The sequence below is a fragment of the Anabrus simplex genome, chromosome 4, assembly GCF_040414725.1.
Source record: "Anabrus simplex isolate iqAnaSimp1 chromosome 4, ASM4041472v1, whole genome shotgun sequence".
Lineage (NCBI taxonomy): Eukaryota > Metazoa > Arthropoda > Insecta > Orthoptera > Tettigoniidae > Anabrus > Anabrus simplex.
In genome coordinates, this window is record NC_090268.1 from 233810185 (window position 1) to 233838124 (window position 27940).

General features: G+C 42.1%; 1 protein-coding gene across 1 annotated transcript in view; it reads right to left on the reverse strand.

The window, feature by feature from the left end:
- The window catches only part of Dip-C (dipeptidase C), a 1401195-nt gene that overhangs the window by 1302706 nt on the left and 70549 nt on the right, over nt 1-27940 (reverse strand). Inside the window, exon 2 of the mRNA XM_068227217.1 lies at nt 2408-2591. Within this exon, the coding sequence (XP_068083318.1) occupies nt 2408-2591 (184 nt within the window). The remainder of the gene's footprint in view (nt 1-2407; nt 2592-27940) is intronic.

The following is a 27940-nucleotide window of genomic DNA, read 5'->3' on the forward strand; positions in this document are numbered from 1 at the left end:
TACGTCAGGTGTGTTGTAGAAAGATCCCAGCTCCTGGAGAGGTAAGCAAAACTCTCAGATTTGCCGACAATGTCAATTTGAGTCTGCAAAGTATATAGAGGAATTGATGAATGATTGGACATTGTTCTCGAGAAGATGAACAAGATGAAAAAATACATCTGAAATAGTCTACAGCCGAGTTAAATCAGGTCAGAAAATAGTCTTAAAAAGTGGATGGAATTTTCTATTTGGGTAGCAGAATATTACAGAAGTAAAGAGGAATTAATTGTAAACTTGCAAAACAAGGAAAGCAAAAAACGTCATTTGCTCACCTCAAATATATTAATTGGACAAAAGTATTAGGAAAATATTTGAGTGTGGTACTGCACGGAAGTGAAACACAAGCAATAAATGAAGCAGAAAGGAGGAGAAAAGTCTTTGAAATATAGTGTTTCAGAATAATGTTGAAAGTGAGATGGGTTAAACTGCTAAACCACGTTAAAACGTTACCTAGAGTTCCGAGAGGTGACTGAAAACTTACCCACTGCGAAAATTATGTTTCGAACAATATTTTAGCCATTGTGGCTTAAATACTGTAGAATTGATACAGGTTGTTCGCGACTAACTGACTGCAGCAAAAAAAAAAAAAAAAAAAAAAAATGTTCTGTATAACATTCATATGAAGCTTCAACTTGTCAAGACGCAATGCAGAGAGAGAAGTAGATGGCGGAGGGGGATTAGCATAGGATATTGCGTTCATCTGTTTAGCATGTAAGGCAGGTGTTGTAGTAAGGGGGAAATTAAAAGCAGATAGGGTTAGTTTAAAGTCGACGAGGGCGCGGAAATACACACAACACCAGCTACAGTCCATAACGAACATTATTCATGCTTTAACGGAAATTATAGGAAGTACAAAGCAGATGCATTCTCCATTCGAATGTGTAGAAGAACACACCGGCAATATTGCGGTTTTTTTTTTTTTTTTTTTTTTGTTTTTTTACGAAAATGAATTAGAATGAACATGTAATGTAATGTTACAGCTGAAACTTGTTTACAATGTCACTCACTCGGACTCATTCGCATTTGTACGACAATTTCTTCCAGCAACGACATTTCCCTCCCATAAAGTAATTCAACAGTACGTTAAAAACCCTCGTGCTTTACAATTTATCTCCTATAAAACAAAAAGTTAAATGCCTGGCTCCTTGACGAGATGGTTAGCGTTGAGGCCTCCAGTTCAGAGAGTTCCGGGTTCGATTCCCGGCCGAGTCGGGGACTTAAATCACGTTTGGTTGATTCCTTACCTCGGAGACGGGTATTTGTCCCAACTCTCTCTTCTTCATACATACATAACACACCACACTACCAACTACCAAAGAAACATGCAATAATGAATACATTTCTCCACATAATGTTGGCGTGAGGTATGGTATCAGGCCGTAGAACATGGCCAAGTCCAAATATGCAAAACAATTCGCACCCACGACCCCACCCGAGGGTGGGAAACGCAGCAGAAGAAGACAATTACAAGAAGTTAAGTCAACGCGTACAGAATGGGTGAATATTAATGCTTACTTCCTATCGTACGTAGCCTTTGTATATAACTACGGGAAAGGTGTTAATAAACTTTCTGGAAATAAACCTCTCCGCATAAACAGTACTTTGTAAGCCGAATTACACAAATCATTACCAAAGGACACATTTTGTTTGAATAGCTATTCTCGACTTATACTACCAAAAATCTAATGTTTATCGTACTAACTTAAAAATAAAAAAGGAGGTAAGTTTCCTCTGTCCATTCATGTCTCCTAAAACCCACACACGTCTGTGTTGAGAGCAGTCGTAGGGTTGTCCAATTTAATAATTCAGATTTGACCCTTGAGCCTTTTTAAAAATTCTCTATGAAGAGAGGGTTTAAAATATAGACATTTAATTATTGCATTCAGGGGTTATTTGCGCTTCTATTTCATAATTAATTTCTAAGACACATATATAATCAATATAATAAATAATAAGTACAGCATGAAATTCCCTAAATTACTAAATTTACTCTGCCGTAGTCCTTGGTCATGGATGATATATATTTAAATAATAATTTAATACACCAAGAAGCGTTATTTTTAAGTCTTTATAGGAAAGTGAAAAGAAAAACCTAAAGCAAAATTACCATCAAGTATACATTTTTAACTCTTCACATTAAATATGCCATGCCATCCCATTCCATTTAAGAACAACTCTAGACCGTAAAAAAAGGAGACCCCACAAAATTTGGATGAGATTTGATGCCTATAATATTTATGTTCGGAGTAATTCTGGATGAAGAGATTACAGCATAGGAAAGTTAAAGTGTCCGAATAGGCGCAGATCCATGCATACAATCTGCCAGAAGTACTGATCCTGGTAGTAAGGACAGTATAAAGTCACCTACCTGCTGGAAGAGGTATTCGACGTCGCTGGCGTACAAGTTGATCCCTTCACCACCTTGCAGCAACACAACAGAACAGGAGGGAACTTCTCTGTTTGCCCGCAGTCGCTCACATAGACGCCGGCGATTGTGAGCAAACATCTCCATCGGAATCCATAGGGTGTGAGCACCCATCGAGAAACCCGGTCTGAAAATAAGACTCGGATATATTTACAATGCTGTCTAACAACATTTATAAAAATAAAAATAAAAAAAGGCAGAAGGAAGGACGAAATCGTATTACACATCTATATATATAAAATAAGAGTTCTGTCTGTACATTGCTCAGAATTTGAAAATAATGGTATTTCTGTATCGATCATGTCCACAGTAACAAGAAAATGCAGTTTTTACTTTTCCGTAATTTCTGTCTGTCTGTCTGTCTGTCTGTCTGTCTGTCTGTCTGTCTGTCTGTCTGTCTGTCTGTCTGTCTGTATGTACACGCATCACGAGAAAACGGCTGAAGAGAATTTAATAAAAATTGGTATGTAGAGTTGGGTGGTGAACCGCTACAATCTAGGCTATAAATTATTTTATTCACGCTGAGTGAAATGGTAGTTTAGGGGAATGCCTAAAATTCAATTCTCAAATATTTATATTATTAGTGGTCATATCGATAAATACTACATAACTAAAGTTATATAGAATTACATTTCTGATCATTTACGTCTTATGCATTTTTACCGTACCGGCTATGATAACACATATATTCATGAATTTTGATTTTTGTTGCTAAGTCCATATCAACGCCGAGCCCCGACAAAATGGGTAAACAGAATTTAATGAAAATCGGTATATAGAGTCGGGGAATAAGAAACTACAGTTTAAGCTATAAACAATGTTATTCAACCTGGGTGAAATGGTAGTTTACGGGAAGGCACCTAAAATTTAAGTGTTAAATACCGTACCTATGTTCTTGGTCCTGTGGAAAAGTACTACATAACAAAAGTTATAGAGAATATAATTTCCGATCATTTATGTTTTATTCAGTTTTACTGTACCGACTATGATAAGAGTGGTATTTCAGAACCGGAAGACAATTAATAATGTGAAGGCCTACAATATCGAAAGCGCGTAACGTAGATCAACAATAACATTATACTGCCCGTTGTTTGTTGTAATGTTCTTTGTCTCTTATGCTGACATTCAACTCCGATAGATGGGATTACTGCTGCGTACCGAGTATAACTGAATATTGGCGGGAAATAGCTGAGGAGTTAGATAACTTTCTTCTTTAGCACGCCAATCCTCTGGTTCATACATTTTCTGATACTGCTGGTACGTAACACATGGTTCATCATAGTATGCCAGCTATTCGATACCTACTCTGACGCACTGTTTTGAAAGAGCAGTGTGCGCTGTTGTATGTCCGGCGCTCCCTTCTCGCTCCGCCTGCCAGCTACACGCGCGCCAAGTGTCATTCTTCTAGCCTCGACGCGCAGCCCTCAGTGCGCGTGCCTGGACAGTTGTGTGTGTACTATAAAGAGGAACTCCCAGCCTGTCCAGATGCCCACTTGCCCCGGTGTCCAGCTCCAGAATACACCCTACGTCGAGCACGGAGGCTACTCCTCTTGAAAATGTGCTTCGACCAGGTGGACTGAATTTCTGGCAGTACGAGGTCTCACCTCTGGTCACCGCTCCTCTTCCGCTGCCCATATCCTGTCATACTATTACATACCATCATATTTCCTTAATTAATGCAAGCTCCCTTGGTTTCGCCAAGTAAGAATTCTTCCAACATTGAACTTGCTTTTATGAACTCAGCAAGGAAGGACTTTCCAAAACATTTATGTCAGTACTTCGGGTAGTTTTGGACTATCGACTTTTCTTATCACAAGGACTATCTTTTCTAGATAGTAGTGGATGTAAATACTGCAAACTTGTATATAGTGTACTAAAAATAGACTCTTTCTCAAGATTCCTAATTCATTTTGCTTCAAGTTAAATTTCAGTTTTATTTGTGTAAATAGTGTATTTTGCATTTGAAGCAAATAATAAAGTTGTGTTTTGTAAATCTCAACCTTGGTTACAACACAACTCTATGGCGACGAGGTAAAAAAAAAACAGTACTCAACAAACACTCCACTTCATCGGCCCCAGTCAACCAACTCTGTGGCGACAGGATAATAACTTGCAATTCATCCACTCCTTCACAACGCGGTACAGCAAACTCAGTGCCCTCATACACCTCGACATTGGCGACGAAGTCAATCAGTGCTCAGTGTGTCGCCCACTCAACAGACATTCCACAGCTCTCTGTCGTGCGCTCCACCTGTGTGGCACGCTCCAGCGTGTTTGCTTGCTCTCTCTCTCACTCCCAGCATATACCGGTCAAGGTCGCGCCTACAACCAGTTCTGACACACAGCTCTCCTTGCTCTTTATTGCACGTATCTCGCAATGGCTACAGCTGAGCAACTCGCTACGGTATTCCAAGCCTTACAGCAGCAACAACAACAGTTTATGCAACAACAACAGGCAGCATTAATTCAGGCTATTCAAGCTATTTCTGTCTCTACACAGCCATCAGCTATTCCTCCGTTCTCTGCTTTTGATCCGGCTAAGGAAGAATGGTCAGTTTATTTAGCACGCTTACAACAGCATTTCATCTGCCATTCTGTCACAGATGATCAACGCCGCCGAGCACTATTTCTTAGTTCGGTTGGCAATGCTACGTGTGAATTACTACGTAAATTAGGTCCAGAAGAAAACCTTTCTGAGGTACCATTCGCACAGCTCCTGGCCCGTCTCACTGAACATTATGCCAAAGCTCCTCACATAGTGGCTGCTCGCTATAAATTTTTTCAGAGCAGAAAGCAACCCCATCAGACACATACTGAATGGATAACTGAATTGCGTGGTCTAGCTAAACCCTGCCAGTTCATATGCTCCAAGGACGGTTGTGGTTCACCCTACACTGATTCTCTCATTCGGGACATGGTAATTTTACATACTCCGGAGGACAAGATACGTTTTGACGCTGTCAAACAGAGTAACCCTTCTTTAGAAGACGTCCAGCGTATTGCTACGGTTTATGAGCTTACTACCAAGACTGCCGCAGCCATAGCTTCTCCACACGAAGTTGCTCAAGTCTCGACTCAGTTCCGCAAGTCCTCTGCTACAGTGAACCGTCCAGATAAGGCGCTCTCTACCAAGCATTCTCGCCAGGTTCACTCTCGTAATGCTACAAGGAAGCCCAATTCTAAAAGCACCTCGAAACTCCTGCCTTCCTGCCGAGGCTGTTTCAAGCATCATGAACGTCGTGACTGTCGTTTTTTCAAAGCCACTTGTGAACGATGTAATAAACTTGGACACATTAAGACTGTATGTCGGAGTTCGCTCCGCCCTGCTAAGACTCCTGCAGCACGCCCGAAGCATATACAGCCCCGCCAAGACATGGAAGTTGATCAGATCAATCTTATTCTTCCCACAAGGAATTCTCACAAGATCATCGTTCCTCTCTCATTCTCTACTCGATCTGTCGATTTTCAATTAGACACTGGATCACCTGTCTCTATTATTAATCTGGCTACCTACCATGACTTAGGTTCCCCTTCATGCTCTCCAGCTGACATCCAGCTTGTGACGTTTAACAAAAGGAAAATTGACATTAAAGGTCAAATCCAGCTTCAGGCTAGTTATAAAGGAATTCAGAAGGCCATTCCTCTTCTCGTAGTTAACAACTACACTGCATCCAACATTATGGGCATGGATCTATTTAACTTATTTGGTTTCCAGATACATGACAACATTAACGTTGTATCTACATTGCATCCTACTTCTGACGTTACCGATCTCCTAAAGCAGTTTCCGGAAGTCTTCGACTCTCAGCTCGGAACAGCAAAAGACTATACAGCTCACATACAGCTGAAATCCGGAGCTAAGCCTCGCTTCCTCAAAGCACGTCCAGTACCCCTAGCACTTCAAGACCTGGTCACGAAAGAATTAGAAAGATGCATACAAACTGGCATTGTGGTACCAGTTACTTCTAGTCAATGGGCTACTCCACTAGTGGTAATCAAGAAACCTGATGGTAATGTTCGACTTTGTGGCGATTTTCGATCTACAGTCAACGCACAACTCGACACAGATATCTTTCCTATTCCACGTCCAGAAGACTTATTCCGTCGTCTCGCTGGTGGACAATTCTTCTCTCGAGTTGATCTTAAAGAAGCATATCTCCAGCTACTTGTAGACGAAGACTCTAAGAAATTTCTAACACTCAACACTCCTCTCGGACTGCTCCAGCTCCAGCGGCTCCCCTTCGGTGTTTCATCCTCAGCGGCTATTTTTCAGCGCTATTTAGCTCAACTCACTGCCTCCATTCCCGGTTGTGCTAACTACCTGGATGATATTATTGTTACGGGAAAAGATCATCAGGAACATCTAAACAATCTACGCCTCCTTCTCCAGAAATTGAAAGACAATGGCCTACGAGCGAATCTCGCTAAATGTACATTCTTTCAGCCTCAAGTTCACTACCTAGGACATATACTTGATAAGACTGGAATTCGCCCTAGTGCACAGAATGTCTCAGCTATCGTCAACATGCCAGCACCTCAGAACCTCAAGCAGCTCCAGTCCTTCATAGGCAAAGCGAACTACTATAATAAGTTCATTCCCCGCTTCGCTACAGTAGCAGCTCCATTAAACGCTCTACGTAAAAAAGGTGTTAAATTTCAATGGACTCCGCACTGCCAACAGGCATGGAAAACCATCAACAACGCCTTAATTCAAGCTATACAACTCACTCATTTTCAGCCCGACAAGCTCATCACGCTAGCTACTGACGCTTCAGACTGCGGTGTCGGTGCCGTTCTCTCCCAGAAGGATCGTCATGGACAGGAACGCCCCATCGCTTTCGCTTCGAAAACACTTAATGACCATCAACGTCGATACTCACAGATAGAGAAAGAAGCTTTAGCCATCATCTTTGGTATTCGCCGTTTCAATGAATATCTCTATGGCAACCATTTCCTGATCATTACTGATCATAAGCCTCTCGTACACTTATTCCATCCTGGTAATAAGATCCCTGAGAATTCCCTCAGAAAGCTTCAAAGATGGTCCATGTTCCTTTCTGATTATTCCTATCAGATTGTCTATCGAGCCACATCCCAGCATTGTAATGCTGATGCCCTCTCACGCTTACCAGTTGGTCCTGATACTGCCTTCGATTCTCAAGAATCTGAATGTCTTCAGTTGGACATAGAACTTGAAGATACTGTCTCCAGTTTTCCTATTGATGCTACCTGCATAGCTAAAGCTACGGATAAGGACAGTACACTTGCTATTGTGCGTACTTACATCCGCAACGGTTGGCCTCTTCAGAGCAATCTTCCCGCCCACCTTGCACCTTATCATCGTATGCAGCATCGTCTCACGACTCGTGCTGGAGTCGTACTCCTAGAAGCAGGCACCATCTTCCGAGTGGTTATCCCACTTAGCCTACAGAAACAAGTTCTCGAATTATTACACCAAAGCCATTGGGGTATATCCCGAACGAAGCAACTAGCACGTCAACACTGCTACTGGCCCGGTATTGATGCCACCATCGAAAAGCTCATCCGTCATTGTGAACAATGTCAACTGAATCAGAACGCCCCGTCTTCTGATCTAGCTTCATGGCCTCCTGCTACTACTCCATGGGAACGAGTTCACATCGATTTCGCAGGTCCTTTCCTCAATTCCATGTGGTTAATAGTCATCGATTCACTATCGCACTTTCCATATGTAGTGGATATGCATTCGACTACTACGACCGAAGCTACCATTCGTGCTCTACAGAAAATATTTACTACAGAAGGCTTACCTCAAGTACTCATTTCGGACAACGAACCTCAATTTACAGCTACTGCTTTTAAGAAATTTTGTACATATAATGGCATTCGTCATATCCTAGCACCGCCTTTTCACCCTCAATCTAATGGTGAAGCTGAACGCTTTGTACAAACATTTAAGATAAGTATGAAAAAAGCTGTCTCTTCAGGCTTAACTAAAGACCAAGCATTACTCCAACTCTTAAGCAACTACAGAACTCTGCCCGGCGCTGATAATATCACTCCTGCACAGAAGCTCCATGGACGACCTCACAGAACTTTACTTTCTCTGTTGCAGCCTCTTCCGGCCCAGTCTCAGACCTCACCAACGAAGTTCTCAGTCAACGACAAGGTCTACACCCGGACATTCAGGTCAAACCCACTCTGGATACCTGGAGTCATCTGCAGATCTTTGGGTCATCGTCTCTACGAAATACAGACTACGGAGAAACGTATCTGCCGCCATCAAGACCAGATACGTCTGCGCTACCGCCCATGTCCAGCTATTGATTCTATTGCTCAGCCACATAAATCTATTGCTGAACGAGCTTTAGACCATTTAATAACAATGGGTTCCTTTCAGGAAGAGACAGCGCCACTCCGCCCGGTCCCAGCTCCGGACAATCCACCAGAGACATCAGCAGCTCCGGCACAGCATCGCAGCCGCCGCCAGCGCCGCCGCCGTTTCACGCCGTACCGGCGTATTTAGGAGGGGAGGGTGTTGTATGTCCGGCGCTCCCTTCTCGCTCCGCCTGCCAGCTACACGCGCGCCAAGTGTCATTCTTCTAGCCTCGACGCGCAGCCCTCAGTGCGCGTGCCTGGACAGTTGTGTGTGTACTATAAAGAGGAACTCCCAGCCTGTCCAGATGCCCACTTGCCCCGGTGTCCAGCTCCAGAATACACCCTACGTCGAGCACGGAGGCTACTCCTCTTGAAAATGTGCTTCGACCAGGTGGACTGAATTTCTGGCAGTACGAGGTCTCACCTCTGGTCACCGCTCCTCTTCCGCTGCCCATATCCTGTCATACTATTACATACCATCATATTTCCTTAATTAATGCAAGCTCCCTTGGTTTCGCCAAGTAAGAATTCTTCCAACATTGAACTTGCTTTTATGAACTCAGCAAGGAAGGACTTTCCAAAACATTTATGTCAGTACTTCGGGTAGTTTTGGACTATCGACTTTTCTTATCACAAGGACTATCTTTTCTAGATAGTAGTGGATGTAAATACTGCAAACTTGTATATAGTGTACTAAAAATAGACTCTTTCTCAAGATTCCTAATTCATTTTGCTTCAAGTTAAATTTCAGTTTTATTTGTGTAAATAGTGTATTTTGCATTTGAAGCAAATAATAAAGTTGTGTTTTGTAAATCTCAACCTTGGTTACAACATGCGCACTTAAGTCAGAGGCTCAGTTAGTAGTAGGAGTAGTAGTATGAACTGGCCTGGAATTACAATTTAGCCCTATTTCAAATTATAGTACCACAATTCACTAAATAACTCAAAATTCAACGCTGAAAAGAGCCGTTTCTTAAGAAAAGTTTCTTCCTCTTCACTTTCATTAAATTTGCATTAATTTTATTCCAAATTAGCAGCGAAGATGTGGTTTCTTCTCTGGCTTGGAGGAAAAATTGCCTCCACGTCAGACAGTTCTTTCCCCCGCCAGTGTAGTGAATTAAGATTTTCCGACTCATCGGGTACTCCCAGGAAACAGATAAGTAAACGGGCATAGTTTTTGCCCTGGGACTATCCACTATTTGAAACCATCTCCCTCGCCGAAGAAAGGACGAAGATTGTTCACGGATGTCTGCGTCTTGGTCATTCCAGCACTGTAGCTTTGGACTGTTAGTTCGGCAGCACAGTACTGTTCGTTAAAAGTGAGAAAAAGTGTGGTTTTTCATTTGATCGAGTATTTCATATGAAGGCATTGTTTTTAATCGCGCCATTCCTACTGACGTCATTGTAATGACACATGTTCATTTCAGTTGGGAAAACCACTAAGAGAGTCTTTCTGATAATCTATAAAGGCAGGCGGAGAGTGAGTGTCTGCCATTATAATGAAAACTCCCCAACCTGATTGTGACTGACGGTAGGCAAGCTGGCCGACCATTACAATGAAAATTCCCTAACACAGTCTTCATAAGAGAAAAGACTTTGGTGACTTGCCCGTCGTGCTTCTAGGGCAACTTTAAGAGCTATGCAACTTAATACAATCTTGCTCACAAGGTTTATACTACCTAACCTAGAATTCTGTATAAAATTTAGAATTCCGTAGCGAAGCACGGGTACATCAGCTAGTATCTATCTATATATATATAATAAGAGTTTTGTCTGTACATTGCTCAGAATTTGAAAGTAATGGTATTTCTGTATCGGTCATGTCCATAGTAACAAGAAAATGCACTTTTTACTTTTCCGTAATTTCTGTCTGTCTGTATGTATGTACATGCATCACGAGAAAACGGTTGAAGAGAATTTAATGAAAATCGGTATATGAAGTCGGGGGATGAGCCTCTATAATCTAGGCTACAGATCATTTTACTCACGCTGAGTGAAATGGTAGTTTAGGGGAAGGCCTAAAATTGAATTCTCAACTATTTATGTTATTAGTGGTCTAATGAAAATCGGTATGTGAAGTCGGAGGATGGGCCTCTACAATCTAGGCTATAAATCATTTTACTCACGCTGAGTGAAATGGTAGTTTAGGGGAGGGCCTAAAAATGAATTCTCAACTATTTATGTTATTAGTGGTCGTATTTTAAAGAAAGTGGGTATGCAAAGTTGGAGAATAAGTTGCTACAGTCTAGGCTATCAATAATTGTATTCACGTTGAGACAAATGGTAGTTTAGGGGAAGGCCTAAAATATAATTCTCAAATATTGTTGTTATTAGTAGTCCTATCTTGATGAAAATCGGTATGCAAAGTCAGGAAATAAGTCGCTATAGTCTAGGCTGTAAATTATTTTATTCACGCTGAGCGAAATGGTAGTTTAGGGGAAGGCCTAAAATGTAATTCTCAAATATTTCTTATTAGAGGTGTAATCGATGAATGCTACATAACTAAGGTTATACAGTATTAAATTTCCTATTATTCATGTCTTATACATTGTTACCGTACTGGCTATGATCACAAACATATTCATGAATTTGGATTTTTGTTACTAAGTCCATATCAGCGCCGAGTAACGAGAAAATGGGTAAACAGTATTTAATGAAAATCGCTATGTAAGTCGGAGAATAAGAAACTACAGTTTATGGTATAAAATATTTTACAAATCACAGAGTCGAAAGAAAACTAAATGTGAAGGCCTACAATATAGAAAGCTCCTAACATTGATCAACAATAACATTACATTGACCATTGTTTGTCATGATGTGCTTTGTGTCTTCTGTTGCCCCTCATCTCCTGCAGATAGGACTACTGCTGCGTACAGAGTATTTATTATTTGATTTACGTTGCACCGACATAGATAGGTTTTATGGCGACGATGGGATAGGAAAGGGCTAGGAGTGCCTTAGGCCTTAATTAAGGTACAGGCCCAGCATTCGATTGGTGTGAAAGTGGGAAACCACGGAATACCATCTTCAGCGCTGTCGACAATGGGGTTCGAATCCACTATCTCTCGGATGCAAGCTCACAGCTGCGCACCGCTAACCACACGGTCAACTCGCCCAGTCGTACAGAGTGTAACAGCCTGCCTGAATATTGATGGGAAGTAGCTGGGGAGTTAGATAACTTTCTTCTTTAGCATGCCATTCCCCTGGTTTATAAATTTTCTGATACTACTGGTACGTAACACACTGGATCATCATAGCATTCGGGCTATTCAATCCCTACTCTGAGGCACTGATTGGAATGAACAGTGTGCATATTTAGCGGAATAATGGCAGATGAGTGTTCATGGCAATCTGCGGCCTGGTCATCCCAGCTCTGGAACTTTGGACTATTAGATTGGCACCGCAATCTAACCGCAACCCTGTTCGTTAAAAGTGATAAAACGTGCGGCTTTCCATTTGATCGACTATTTTATATGATAGCATAGCTTTTAATCGCTACATTCATACTTACGTTTTTGTAATGACCTATGTTGATTTCAGTTAGGAAAACCACAAAGTCAGTCTTTCTGAGAATCCCGTAGCGAAGCACGGGTACATCAGCTAGTAATGGACTAAAATATGCATAGAGTATAATGGAAATTGTGATCCTTTTTTGTTCAGAATAAGACTACTTACTCTATGTACACGTCAAAAACTACTGCTTTGTAGATTCATGTTTTCTCGATTAATATGAAAACACGCTTTTAACTAAAATGTAGAAAATCCTTTCAGTTTCTCCTTCTGGCTATCACGCCCTCTAATAACGTTCCATATAATCACAATCACTCAAATGCTGTCTCAAAAATGAACCAATTCCACGTGACTATTTCTAGATAATTGACGCAACGAATTTCTCAACAAACAAGAAGAGTGTTATGCAAACTACTATTCAAAATCTGGTTTGGTCATCCAACAGTAAGGTATATTTCGTTCTTCAATCGAAATAAGCTCGCCGGACAAAAAATTAGGCACCCTAGTGCGTACGCACAGATGAATCGTTAAGCCTGTACAGATGGCGCAGCGAACGAGTCCCGTGCTCAACCGCACGCGCCCTGCCTGTACGTGAGCATAAGGCAGTAGTGATCAGTGAAACATTGGTGTTTCAAGCGGAAAGTGTTCGTCAACATGGGTAGATGTGACAGAGTGGCAACAAGGGGCAATCGTGTTTGGCCGTGCCCATGGCCATAAGGTGTGTGAAGTTGCTGGATTCGCAGCGGACTGTTCAACGTGTCTATAAGCAGTGATGTACTACGCGTGGCCACGAAACACGTCAGGATTATGGTTGGAAAAAGATCCTGAATGAGAGGGACTGGAGACACGTTTCACGACTTGTGAATCAAACTCGCTTCCAAACCCGACAGGAATTGCTGCAGTCAGTGAATGAAGGTCCATCCCAACTGCATGCAATGAACATTTGGAGTCGGTAACCTCGCAAGAGGCCACACAGGTACATACAGCTGCGCGTCTTCAATGGGCTACAAATCGTTGAACGTGGACAGTAGCTGACTGGCGGAGTGGTTTGACGAATTACTTTCTTGCCTGTATTACAATGACGCACGTCGTCGATTGCACCGAAGGCCAAATGAAGCATTTTATCCCGGATGTGTGCAAGGTCAGTTTCAAGCCGGAGGTGGATCTGTGACGTTTTAGGGGTGTTTTTCCGGGTATAGTGCGCATTGGTATCACCTAAATATCACTATAAAATTTGTCACAAATGGAACATAATAATTACTTTTACACATATCAAGTGAAAAATCCCTGGCAAATTAAGAAATATATGTTTTTTGGAGAATATTAATACGTACTTTACTACTTTGCAAGTACATTTGGTGTTGCGCTCACAGTGACACACGTATGTCTTTTGTCTTACACTTTGAACAATTTCGTGTGTGATATCTGTGTTCACTGAAGTTCTTTGCTTTCGTTTCATTCTTCACTTGTCAATGACATCATTTCATGAATTGTATCGCGATATGCAATATTTAATAGGCGACAAAATGATATGGCCAATGTATATAAGAAAAATTCAGTGGACTAGTGATTTATTGGTCCAGGGATCGAGCTACTTTCGTTCGAACAGAAATAAAAATATTTATTGGTCCAGGGATCATGCTATTTTTCTTTTGACCTCCATTTTGCTGTTTGTACTGGCCAAATATAATGAGAATCTACAGACATAGCCCTCCCATTCCACGGTGCTAGCCCTGGACCTGAAGAAAGTAACAAAAGACGGCACCAGCAGCGTAGTACGACATAAACCAGTCCTGTCTACAAGCCTTAAGTATGTTTTCATATTTCTCAAATAACGACGGTATTTCTTAATTTGCCAGGGATTTTTCACTTGATATGTGTAAAAGCAATTATTATGTTCCATTTGTGACAAATTGTATAGTGATATTTGGGTGATACCTTTGCGCATCATACCCGTTTTTCCTATCATGGATTGGGCCCGCTCACTGAGGTGACCACTAACATGTTTATTTAAACACAGTGGATGATCAAGTGTTCCCTTTCAGTCAACATCTGCATGATGAGTATGCTATCGATACCCCGATTTTTCAAGATAACAATAGGAAAGTTCATCGGACCGGACGCATATGTGACTGGTTTTTTGATTACTCCTCCAACCCTATTACATATCGATTGGCCTGCAAAATCACCCGACTTGAACCTCATTAAACATCTGTGGGACATGTTAGAACAGGTAAAACGCCGACATCAGTATCCCTGCACTTTGGTGGAAATGCGCGATAAATCCTCAGCGAGTGGCTTAACCCGGATGTGATGTACCGGCACAACCTTGTGGACTCACTTCCTAACCAAATCCAGGCGGTTATCAAGTCCAGAGGCGGAGCTACACGGTATTAATCATACTTGTAATGATTTCTCCAGGGGTGACTAATTCGTTGTCCGGTGAACTTATTTCCAAATACAAAGACCTCAAAAACGACGTCGCGTGATAAAGTGCACCTTAGTCTGCCAATATATGCTTCTTTAATGTTTAACATTATAAATTTATAATTTTAACATGTGCACTTGGCAACTGTATATGTGCGTTTTTCAAATTTGGCATCTTGCAGAAAACTGATGGAAAGTAGGGAACTCAACAGTAACAAATAGTTATAACATTATTTACTGAAGAAAAAAAAAGTTCCTTGGCATAGGATACATTTGTATAGCAACCAGTCGAAGATACATAAAACAGTTAAACACTGTGCTGTTTTCAAGTGTTGCATCTTTAAGGCGAGGTCTAAGGTCAGTTAATCTTATGTGTTAGATTTTCCGAAACACAGAAAATCATTTCTTTGTGTTTTAAGCGTATAGCTTATTTCTTCGTCATGGTCTTACCATGTGTAGTCCACCTCCGTGCCGTAATGGTTAGTACTATTAGCTGCAGTCCTCGGAGGATTGGATTCGATTCCCGGTACTGCCAGGTATTTAATAATGGCATAAGGGTTGGTATAGGGTTAAAATGGTACATGCAGCTCACCTCCATTGGGGGTGTGCCTAAAATGAGCCGCACCACCTCCGGACGAGGACACGAATTTACTTACGTACCATGTCTAGACACTAATGATGTTATGCACTTTGAAAGAAGGAATACTAATCTTTAATTAAATGTGATACCCAGCTTTTTCCCAACGTTGCTCGGCACAGCGTTAATATGATGAAACAGAGCAATCCATTCCATAAATACATTTCAAAAACCTAAGCTCTGTTCTAGATGACCTTTAAAGCAATGTAACAAATCGTAATGAAGAGTGGTAATGTGTTTTAGGCCCGTTATTTTGCAACACCAGAACAGGTGAGTTCCATGTAACTTCTCAATTTTTTTTATTTTCTCACACTGTCACTTCTGTCCTCTTATGCAACATCACGCAATATTTCGTGCCAATAAATTCCTGAGAAGTGCGGAGTAATGGAGATTATTCTTAGTTCAAGGCATGTACGCTTGAACGCGTTAATGCATTTTTCAGTGAGTCGACTCTTGATTTCGGGATACACGAGAGTCAGCCATTTTAAAAATGGTTTTATGAGTTTTCCTAATATCACTTTAAAGAAAATACTAGGTTCGTACCTAACTCCACAACCCATATATCAATAACAGAATAATAAGTAATTAATAATAATAATAATAATAATAATAATAATAATAATAATAATAATAATAATAATAATGAAAAATAAAGTGGCGTATAGCTTTAGTGCCGGGAGTGCCCAAGGACATGTTCGGCTCGCCAGATGCAGGTCTTTTGATTTGACTCCCGTAGGCGACCCGCGCGTCGTGATGAGGATAAAATGATGGTGAAGGCGACACATACACCCAGCCCCAGCGGAATTAACCAATTATGGTTAAAATTCCTTCCCGACCCTGCCGGGAATCGAACCCGGGACCCCTGTGGCCAAAGGATAGCACTGTAACCATTTAGCCATGGAGCCGGACATATAACATTACATAATATTATTTAGCCGGTGATCCCGAGTTCCATTCCCAGCCAGTCTAGGGATCTAAATTCTGGACTGAGGGCTGGAACGGGGTTCAGTCTCCTGAGGCCAACTGAAGAGCAGTTTGATACGAGAGGCAATGGACGCGGCCAAGAAAGCCATGCAATACGGCTGAGGATGTCGTCACGCTGATCACATGGCTCTCCAGTATCTGCAGGTCATTTGGCTGGGGAATAGGTCATCTTGGCAAATCAAGGCCCTAAACAACTGTTGCGCAACGATTTTTTGTATTTAATAATAATAACAATAACAATAACAATAACAATAATAATAATAATAATAATAATTGTTACGGAGATATCCGTGGTAGGTAGAGGTGAAAAGAAGGTGCGGGTGTGAATGGGTTTCAAGCTACGAAATTAACGTGCAATGTAAAATTAATTTAAAATTTAACTAGGTTATATTTTCTTTTCAAAGGCAAGAGATAACAATCATAACAGGTACAGAGTAGCAAAAATGTAGGTACAATATTACTGGGTTCGGGCTCAGTGCCCTTACTTCATAACTCTTGGGCAATCAGCCCCGCCTTACTCCCAAAGAAAATTTTAGCCAAGGGGCAGAAAACCCCATTCCTGCCCAGGAGCACTGGCTCCAAACATTACACATAAAGCCTGCACGAGGCATACAGAAACAAATTTCAAAGAGCGATCCGCTCTCAAAATTGTAAGCCTATCACAAGGCCACACCAAACTCTACCTTCAAGCTGTCCTCTAAGGACGTATTTACAGGGGTAAAATACCCAAACTACGGAGGTCTATTACATGAAAAGAAGGTTGATTACATGACCTCTAAAATAACAATTTGAGAGGAGGCGAACTTGCACTCCTAATACACTTTGTTTTTAAAACCTAATCTGGCTCTGGGCCACTAACGCAAGGGCTAATCCCATACTACAGAGGTGACTTAGAGAAGAACACTTTACATTACATAAACGAAGAATAGTTTGAGAAAATAAGTTCACCTCAAAACAAATGTGAGTGGGAGCTCGAGAGGGTTAGCACTCTCTATCCCAATATGTAGCTTTACAAGAAAAAGATGAAAAGAGTAATTACATTTTAGGAAAAGGTTACATGATGGAACTGCTTCGAACCCGCCGCGAGTGTTAAACTGCCGACCTAGCAAGAAAAGAAGTTATTAATAGGCCATTACCTGGTGTTGAACGGCTGAAGAAGAAAGAGGCGCTTCCCGCCTCCTGCTATGTACTTAATACACTGAAAGATGGAACAGAAGTGGCCCGGAGACCCCAAAATCAGCAGTTTATATCCTCTCGCGGAAGATTCTAGGCGTTAGGGGAAAGAAAACACCCTCCCACAAAATCTTTATTGGTTCGGGAAAAGAAACCCCTACATAGAGGAAAAAGAAACACATTATTGGTGGAAAATTAATTAAAGAAATTCGGGATTGGCTAGATCCAAACTAAGGGGAAAAAGAGGGGTATACAGCCAACTTAAACAATGACAGAAGGAAATTTAACAAAGAACAAACTCTTGAAATAAAAATTTCTCCAACAAAATAGTTCTTTGACTCCGCACTAGGTCGCACTATTGTTGATCTTCAGTAGTGTCCTCTAGAAGAGAAAGTTCACACTTCTTACTTCAAGCGAAACAAAAACACATCAAAAGTGACACAGTTCAAAAACTCAAAATTTTCCACGTGGTGACATCTTCTGAGAAAGTAGAGAATTAATAGAATAGATAAAGTTCAACCTTCCTCCAGAAGAGGAGTTTCAACTGGCGCAACTTTTAAATAAACGGTGTAGAGGTGTACCGCCCGGTACAGACCTCCCCCCCCAAAAGTTCCTCCAAGGGGTAACACAGAAGAACATAAGCTTTGTTTCCAAAATAAGGTCCAAGTTTTGATGTTGATATTAAGATTAATTGCGGAAGCATTTATAAGATTTTAGTAATTTGGTTGGTTGCAATTTCAAAATTTTGTTGTTGCAGGTGCAGTAAAGTTTTTCTGTTGTAGTAGTTGAATTTCTGAAGATAAATCTTTAATGCTTAAAAGTGAAGAAAAGTTTTGTAATGTCCACCAAATATTGTTGTTGAATTCCCAAATGTAGTTATCTCTTATAGTAACTGTCCATGTAGTTGATGTAGATTGAGTCGGATGGCCAGACCGGCCGTTGCAGCTTGCGTCCAACGGAGGCCGCTCGGACCCCTTAAGTACCCTGAGATACCGCTCGCCCGCACTATGAGGGGAGCAGAGGTGTTGAAGTACGCCGCGCCCGCGGTGAACAGATACAGGCTGCGGGCATGTAGCAGGACGTGCGCCGCACATCAGCCTTGGCCGGGGGGAGAGCTCCGGCTCGCCGTGCACATGTCGTCCTCGCTGGAGAGGAGGGGGCCCATCCCCCTCCCCAGTCGCTGCACGGTGCTGCGCGGCTGCGGGGGCGCTGAAACATTAAAGCTAGGCGGCAGAATTGTGTTGGACTATCATCTTCTTTGAGGGTACAGGCTTGTGGAGAGGTTGAGGGGCCAGCGGCGTGTAGATATCCATGGCATTTACTATTATGAAGCCACAGTGTAAGGTGGAGCAGGAGACGGGAGCGTGGTAATGGCCGTGGCAAGAACAGGATGGCAGTTTAACGGGTCGGGGCAGGTTTTCCACAAGGCTTACATCTAAAACCAAAATATTACAGAAGGGGCAGAAAGCCTTAAAAGTGAAACTCAAAAAAAAATATAACCTTCATATCCTTTCAAAATAATATGGAGCAAGTTAACACAGAAATTACACCGGTTTCACCTGGGACAGGTGAACTCTAAATATCCTCTCGGTGGCTGGATTACTTAGCAATAAGGTAACCGGCGTAAGAAAATCGAGAATGATACAAGGCCCATGAAATCTGGGGGCAAGCTTGCCCGCGGGAACAAAATTTTTGACCATAACCTGGTCACCTACCTTCAAAGTGGTGGGTCTCCGTCCACGATCATACCTTTCCCTAACCTTTTCATGAGACACTTTAAGATTGGCTTTAGCCTTCTTCCAAAGATCTTTAATGTTATCCGGATCTATTGTCTCGGGTAGAATGTCATTCAAAGACCAGAGGTTAGAGAGCGGCGAGTTGGGAACAAACTTGAACATCAAAGAAGCTGGAGTAAACTTGTGAGATTCATGAACCGCCGAATTCAAAGCAAAAGCTATCCAATGCAGGGACGTGTCCCACCTGGAAGGATCTTCATGATGATAGGCAATAAGTGCGGACCTGAGATTACGGTTAACCCGTTCAGCCAGAGAAGGTTGAGGGTAATAAGCAGAAGTAGTTACATGAGAGATGGACAAGTCAAAACAGAATTTACGAAATAAATTTGATGTGAACGCCTTAGCATTATCAGATACAATATATTGACACGGACCAAAAGAAGCAAAAATAGAATTTAAGCAAGTAATAGTTGACTGAGCGGTAGCCAGCTTAGTCGGAAATAACCAGGAAAATCTTGTAAAACCATCTACACACACAAAGATGAACTTGTTGGCATTGCCCTTTGACTGGGGGAAGGGTCCCACATAATCAATATACAGGCGTTCCATGGGGCGCGACGCTTGATGAGAAGACAAAAGGCCTACTTTAGTGGACATGGTGGGTTTACTGATCAAACAAGATTTACAAGCTTTTACGAGTTCCCGAATTTCACCGTCCATACCTTTCCAGATGAACATTTCACGAATCTTTTCACGAGTTTTAAAGATACCCAGATGCCCTCCTAATGGGGTCTCATGATAATACTTGAAGATCATAGGTACAAGAACCGCTGGAACAACAACTTTCATCAACTTATCATGCCTCGAAGGGCAACATAGAACACCATTCCTCAGAACATAAGGGACAGCATGTTCCCCAGAAGAAAGGGTTTCCATTATAGGAGCCAGCGTCGGATCTTCACGTTGGTATTTCTCAATATCCCTAAAAAGCATGGGAGCATCTGTTAAGATGGCATTAACACCAGATAGTATGGACTCGGAAGGTGATGAACTATCGACCGGTTCGTGGGTCTCTACGTCGTTATGAAACATACGGCTGAGTCCATCGGCAACAACATTTTCAGTACCTCTGATATGCCGTACATCGAATTGGAAGGCAGAAATACGGATGGCCCAACGGGCTATACGACCTGTACGACGCGGCCTACCTAAGACCCAGCTTAAGGCTTGATTATCTGTCTCCAGGTCGAATTTGACATGTTCCAGATAGAGACGGAACTTTTCTAAGGCGAATAAGACTGCCAACCCTTCGAGCTCATAGATGGAATACTTGGCTTCTTGAGCCGATAGAGTCCTAGATGCATAGGCGATGGGACGCCTCCCTAGTTCAGTCTCTTGAAGAAGGACTGCAGCTACAGCTGACGACGACGCGTCCGTTTGGACGATGAATTTCTTCGAGAAATCAGGCATAGCAAGTACAGGGGCATTACAGAGAGCTAATTTAAGATCTTCGAAAGCGGCTTGTTGAGAAGGTCCCCACTCGAATTTGATGCCTTTCCTACGAAGAAGGTTTAAGGGCGCCGCTCTATTAGCGAAGTTAGGAATAAACTTCCTGAAGAAATTCACCATACCAATGAATCTAGCGATACCTTTGATGTCCTTAGGAGGTTTAAAATCACGGATGGCCTGTGTTCTAGAATGATCGACAGCTACCCCATCGGGTGACACAATATGCCCCAGGAATGACATTGAGGGCTTAGCAAAGGCAACCTTGGACACCTTAACAGTTAACCCAGCCTTACGAAGGCGATCGAGAACTTCTCGCAGATGATCTAGATGTTCTTCAAAAGTCTCGGAAAATACGACGACATCATCCAAGTAGTGATATAAGTACTCAAATTTGATGTCGGAAAAGACCCTATCTAGTAGTCTAGTGAGCACAGCTGCCCCCGTGGGGAGCCCGAAAGGCACGCGGTTGTATTCATATAAATTCCAGTCCGTGGCAAACGCTGTAAGATGTTTAGACTCTTCGGCAAGGGGAATTTGATTATAGGCCTGATTCAAGTCCAAGATGGTGAAGAACTTGGCCTTACGAAACCATGAAAAGCAAGAATGAAGGTCAGGAAGGGGCACAGATTGCAACACCACCTTCCGATTGAGAGCCCTGTAATCAATGACAGGCCTGAAGCCTCCTTGGGGTTTCGGGACTAGAAAAATAGGCGAAGAATACGCTGACTTAGAGGGCCTAATAATACCATCCTTCAACATCTGATCGATGATTTCTTTCAGAGCCTTCATTTTAGGTGGAGATAGCCTATACGGTGGAAAACGGACAGGAATCGAATCCGTAACCTCAATTTTGTATTCAATAAGGTCAGTAACACCAAGAGTATCAGAGAACACCTCGGGAAACGACTGACACAGTTTGCGAATACTATCAGCCTGCTCCTCAGGTAGATGTCTAAGGTCTAACAACATCTCATCCTGGGTAGGCGAAATAGATGAACATGATACAGAATTACACTTTAACAAGGGAATTCTACAATTGGACGCAAATTTGAATGTGCACGACCTACTCTGGAGATCGAGCACAAGACCAGTGTGAGAAATAAAGTCAGCTCCCAATATAATGGGGCAAGACAATTGCTTGGCCACAAACAATTTAACTTTCCAGGTAAACTTAAAAACATGAATTTTGACCAGTAAGGAACCTAGAATTTCTAATGGAGATGAATTAGCCGAAACGTATTGAACAGGAGAAGAGACATAGTCAGGGAGTTTACAAACAGATTTCAATTTAGAATACCAATCAGCCGAAATAATGGAACAAACACTGCCTGAATCTAAGAGAGCTGTTATAGGCTCGTTATTTAACTCAATCTTAAGAAAAGGAACAGGTGCGGGGGTATCCGCCGCAATCCTAAGACACTCTTTAGGGCATTCAAAAGATGAATTTGAAGGCTGGTCGTTCTCTGCATTTACAACCTGTTTACTAGGGGCTGAGTCTCGGGAAGATGGATTAGTCGGCTCAGCCGACGCCACTAGTCACTTTTTATTATTGGCATAGCTGGAATTTGCACCAGAAGTTGAGCAGGAGGGGGTGCTATTTGAGTTTGGGCAATTCTTGGCGATATGTGAGAAGGCCCCACACTTAAAACAGCCTTGTGATGACCCTGCTCCATTCCTTGTCCCACTTGACTTGATCAGAGGACACTTATTCCGCAGATGTTCAGGCGACCCGCAAGCATAACATTTACGGGGATTGACTGGTCGGCGAGGTGGAGGCCGAGTGTTACTAAAGGAAGGCGGGGGTTCTTTCGCGACACGCAAGGAATCGGCATACCTAACTCCTTCCGCAGAGACGGCTAATGCTTCCAGTTCAGAGAAGGTTTGCGGGCACGCCGCGAAACACAAATATGACCTGTAGGGTGGTGAAATCCCTTCGACAATAGCTTGCACGATCTGATCCTCAGGGAAGTGGAGAGCAAACACCCTAGTATAAAACTTAATATCTTGGATGAAGTCTGCCAGGTTTTCATCCAAGCGCTGTACCCGATAATAGTATTTCTGAATAAGGGAGGACCTGGCCCTAGCCGGGATGAAGTTAGCTAGCAAATGGGCATGGAAATCCTCAATAGAAGATTGCTCGGCAATGGCTCTAACTATTTTGTCGGAGAGAATACCAATAGCATACGGATAGATAATTTGCAAGATTTGACATGGAGACAGAGAAAAAACAAGGGCATGATCCTGAAATTCCACTAGAAATCTTAAAAATGAAATTACGTCACTGGTGGTATTAACAGAAAACTTGGATATACCTCTGAGCAACATTGCCAATGGATGAGGCAAGCTACTAAATCCGGGTGACATAGTAGGTAAAGGTTTCAATGGCAAGGAAGTCAATTCAGAACGGATGTTACTCAATGATGCACGACGTTCAGATTCGTTGTTCGATGGGGCAGAGATAGTTTGAGCAGCAACGGTTATCCTATTGACTTCTCCCTGAGGAGGCTCTTCCTCGTTACCTACATTCACCGTGGCGGGTTGATCAGTTTTGGGAGGAGCTTCGCCGGTTAGCAATTGAGTGACCTTATTAGACAATTCAGAAATAGTTTCAAGGAGCGTATTAGCTTGCTTCCTCTGAACGTCATTCACCTTTAGAGACAATAGATCATTAACTCTATTTGCAAAGTGATACAGCCTGCCTTGCACACGCTTAATTTGATTAGGAGATGGATCGTTTTCATCAAAAAAGCTGACTACCGATGCTAGCCCAGTAATATTCTCGACGATCGTGGAAAGAGAGTCATCAATTTCTTTCTCTCCCAAATTGGGGATGGAAATGGGCAAATCAAGGGACTCTCTAAGCTTGTTGGTGTCGATTGCAACCGTGCCTCCAGATTGCACATTTCTGATAGTTAACTCGTATATCAACTCCTCTTTGCGCAAATAGTTAAGGAGGAGAACATCGCGAGGGCCGGGCATGATGACAGAACAATTTTGAAAAACTCAAAAATTCCAGCAACTGAGAAAATTGTTAGAGTTCGAATCAAAGCAAAGTTTAGCCGTCAAAAGGGGCTAAATTGAGACCCATTCAACCACGCTCTGCTACCACTTGTTACGGAGATATCCGTGGTAGGTAGAGGTGAAAAGAAGGTGCGGGCGTGAATGGGTTTCAAGCTACGAAATTAACGTGCAATGTAAAATTAATTTAAAATTTAACTAGGTTATATTTTCTTTTCAAAGGCAAGAGATAACAATCATAACAGGTACAGAGTAGCAAAAATGTAGGTACAATATTACTGGGTTCGGGCTCAGTGCCCTTACTTCATAACTCTTGGGCAATCAGCCCCGCCTTACTCCCAAAGAAAATTTTAGCCAAGGGGCAGAAAACCCCATTCCTGCCCAGGAGCACTGGCTCCAAACATTACACATAAAGCCTGCACGAGGCATACAGAAACAAATTTCAAAGAGCGATCCGCTCTCAAAATTGTAAGCCTATCACAAGGCCACACCAAACTCTACCTTCAAGCTGTCCTCTAAGGACGTATTTACAGGGGTAAAATACCCAAACTACGGAGGTCTATTACATGAAAAGAAGGTTGATTACATGACCTCTAAAATAACAATTTGAGAGGAGGCGAACTTGCACTCCTAATACACTTTGTTTTTAAAACCTAATCTGGCTCTGGGCCACTAACGCAAGGGCTAATCCCATACTACAGAGGTGACTTAGAGAAGAACACTTTACATTACATAAACGAAGAATAGTTTGAGAAAATAAGTTCACCTCAAAACAAATGTGAGTGGGAGCTCGAGAGGGTTAGCACTCTCTATCCCAATATGTAGCTTTACAAGAAAAAGATGAAAAGAGTAATTACATTTTAGGAAAAGGTTACATGATGGAACTGCTTCGAACCCGCCGCGAGTGTTAAACTGCCGACCTAGCAAGAAAAGAAGTTATTAATAGGCCATTACCTGGTGTTGAACGGCTGAAGAAGAAAGAGGCGCTTCCCGCCTCCTGCTATGTACTTAATACACTGAAAGATGGAACAGAAGTGGCCCGGAGACCCCAAAATCAGCAGTTTATATCCTCTCGCGGAAGATTCTAGGCGTTAGGGGAAAGAAAACACCCTCCCACAAAATCTTTATTGGTTCGGGAAAAGAAACCCCTACATAGAGGAAAAAGAAACACATTATTGGTGGAAAATTAATTAAAGAAATTCGGGATTGGCTAGATCCAAACTAAGGGGAAAAAGAGGGGTATACAGCCAACTTAAACAATGACAGAAGGAAATTTAACAAAGAACAAACTCTTGAAATAAAAATTTCTCCAACAAAATAGTTCTTTGACTCCGCACTAGGTCGCACTATTGTTGATCTTCAGTAGTGTCCTCTAGAAGAGAAAGTTCACACTTCTTACTTCAAGCGAAACAAAAACACATCAAAAGTGACACAGTTCAAAAACTCAAAATTTTCCACGTGGTGACATCTTCTGAGAAAGTAGAGAATTAATAGAATAGATAAAGTTCAACCTTCCTCCAGAAGAGGAGTTTCAACTGGCGCAACTTTTAAATAAACGGTGTAGAGGTGTACCGCCCGGTACAATAATAATAATAATAATAATAATAATAATAATAATAATAATAATAACAACATTTTTCAGTCATATGTGACCTTCAAATCCTTCATCAGTCTCGTCCAGTAGCTGCGTGCAGTTGGTACAGGGTTGGTTACAAGTGTTATTAGTGGTGTCGCAAGCGGTTTGTCAGTGGTGGCCTTGCGCCAGCACGGTAACAGAACCAAGTTACTGCATCTGGGCGCCAACAAATAAACATTCCGTTATTTTTAAATATACCACAGGCTGTCTCTGTGACACAACTATTGCAGTTTTATCTCAGAGAGATGTTTCGGCAGCTGCTTCAAGATCCACGCCAGCTTTCATAAAATAAGCTTCAGTCTGGAACAGTAATTTTTGTATGTTAGTCGTATGGAACTTCCCGTTTTAATTCATCCCAGAATTCGATAAAATCTTCGCAAGGGGTACGTAGCTAGAGCAACTAACTTCCCCATTTCACTACAATACTAATGAGTTGTGTCGTAGCATATCCCAAATGACCGTTGCTCAGCCCGAAGGCCTGCAAATTACAAGGTGACGCGCGGTCAATGGGATGAATCCTCTTGGCCTTTATTCTTCGCTTTCTAGACAGGGGCCGCTATCTTGCCGCCAGATAGCTCCTCAATTATTGCACTCATGTAGGCAGAGTGGACCTCAAACGAAATCTCAGATCCAGGTAAAAATACTTGACTTGCCAGCAATCGAACCAAGGGCCTCCAGAAAAGAAACAGAGTCGTTGCCACCTAGACTGCAGGACCGGCACAACCCACTCGAACAGAGGCTAAATAACTTAACGAGATTCTACTGATTAAATACCAGTCGGTTATTTGTATATACTTAAGTGCGACCAGTATCCAGTAAGCGGGAGATAGTGGGTTCGAGCCCCACTGTCGGCAGCCCTGAAGATGGTCTTCCGTGGTTTCCCATTTTCACACCAGGCAAATGCCGGGGCTGTACCTTAATTAAGGCCACGGCCGCTTCCTTCCACTTCCTAGACCTTTCCTATCCCATCGTCGCCATAAGACATATCTGTGTCGGTGCGACGTTATGCAAAATAGCAAAAAAAAAATGTATATATGCTACGACACAAGACAAATGTATGAAATTCGGATGAAACTGGAGAATGTATATCGTATCATTATATGACCTGCTGTAACAGATTATTCATTACTGCTTGCATCTGGAATATCGATAGCGAAATTTCTTTCCAATGTCTATTTAGCACTTATTTAGTATTTCCTGTTGAATCATATTAAGGCATTGGAATATAACTGATCACGGACCTAGGGTAATTACAAACATTAAACTGATCGAGCTCGATAGCTGCAGTCGCTTAAGTGCGGCCAGTATCCAGTATTCGGGAGATAGTGGGTTCGAACCCCACTGTCGGCAGCCCTGAAGATGGTTTTCCGTGGTTTCCCATTTTCATACCAGGCAAGGCCACGGCTGCTTTCTTCCCAGTCCTATCCCTTTCCTGCCCCATCGTCGCCATAAGACCTATCTGTGTCGGTTGCCAATAGCAAAAAAAAAAAAAAAGTTAAACTGTAACATTTGGAATTTTGGATAACACAGAAATCGAAATAAGAATTTGCCTTCGTGAACATGGAAACAGACGGAAATTTAGGACAGGCACTGCCAGCGTTATAATTTAAACCTTTGTCTCCGAATAATGTAACTTCCCAGTTCTATCGCGGAGGGCAAGTTACCCACTGCTGAGTACTTTCTCGTCAATACTCCCTGTATACTGAAGGCAAAAAGCAAAGAGACGCCGCTTTGTTAGGTGTAGGGCCTATTCTATTCCTGCTGTGTACACAAACGAGTTTTCACACTGCCCTGTAATTCACATGATCGCTGTTGTTGGTACACATGTTAAAAAACACCTCCCCAAAAAGATGCTTCCATACGGAATGGAGACAACGGGCCTTCTAGCTGATTCTGGCATTCATTCCACTCATTGCCATTCTTCCTCTTCAACATCCTTTTGTCAACCACTGACCTCTTCCAACAGAGATGATATTAAGGAAGTATTTCATTCTCACGCCCTTCGTGTCCGTTCATTTACCAGTGCTCATTTTTCGATGGGGTCGAACGTTTTTCCTTGTTCTTATGAATAGTGCCAGGAAGAAATGATTGTCACACTGCATCTTCACTTGAAAAAACAAGAATAACTACCAAAAAAAATACCATAAACAACAACCTGTAATTAGTAAAACGTACAAACAAGTGAAAGAATGGGGAGAAAGGAACGATCAGACAGTTGGACAATACATCTATGAAATGGCAGTTTTCCTCAACTGTTGAAGCAACACATTTTCAAGAGTGTATCGGCAATAGCGACCCAGTGACACAACTGGGGAAGACATTTAATAACCAATGGTTCTGGTTTTACGTTCCACTAACTTCTGTTAGAGTTTTCGAAGACGCCGAGGTGTTCGAATTTTGTCCCGCAAGAGTTCTTTCAAGTGCCTGTACACCTACCGATACGACGCTGACGTATTAGAGCACCTTCAAATACCACCGGTCTGAACCTA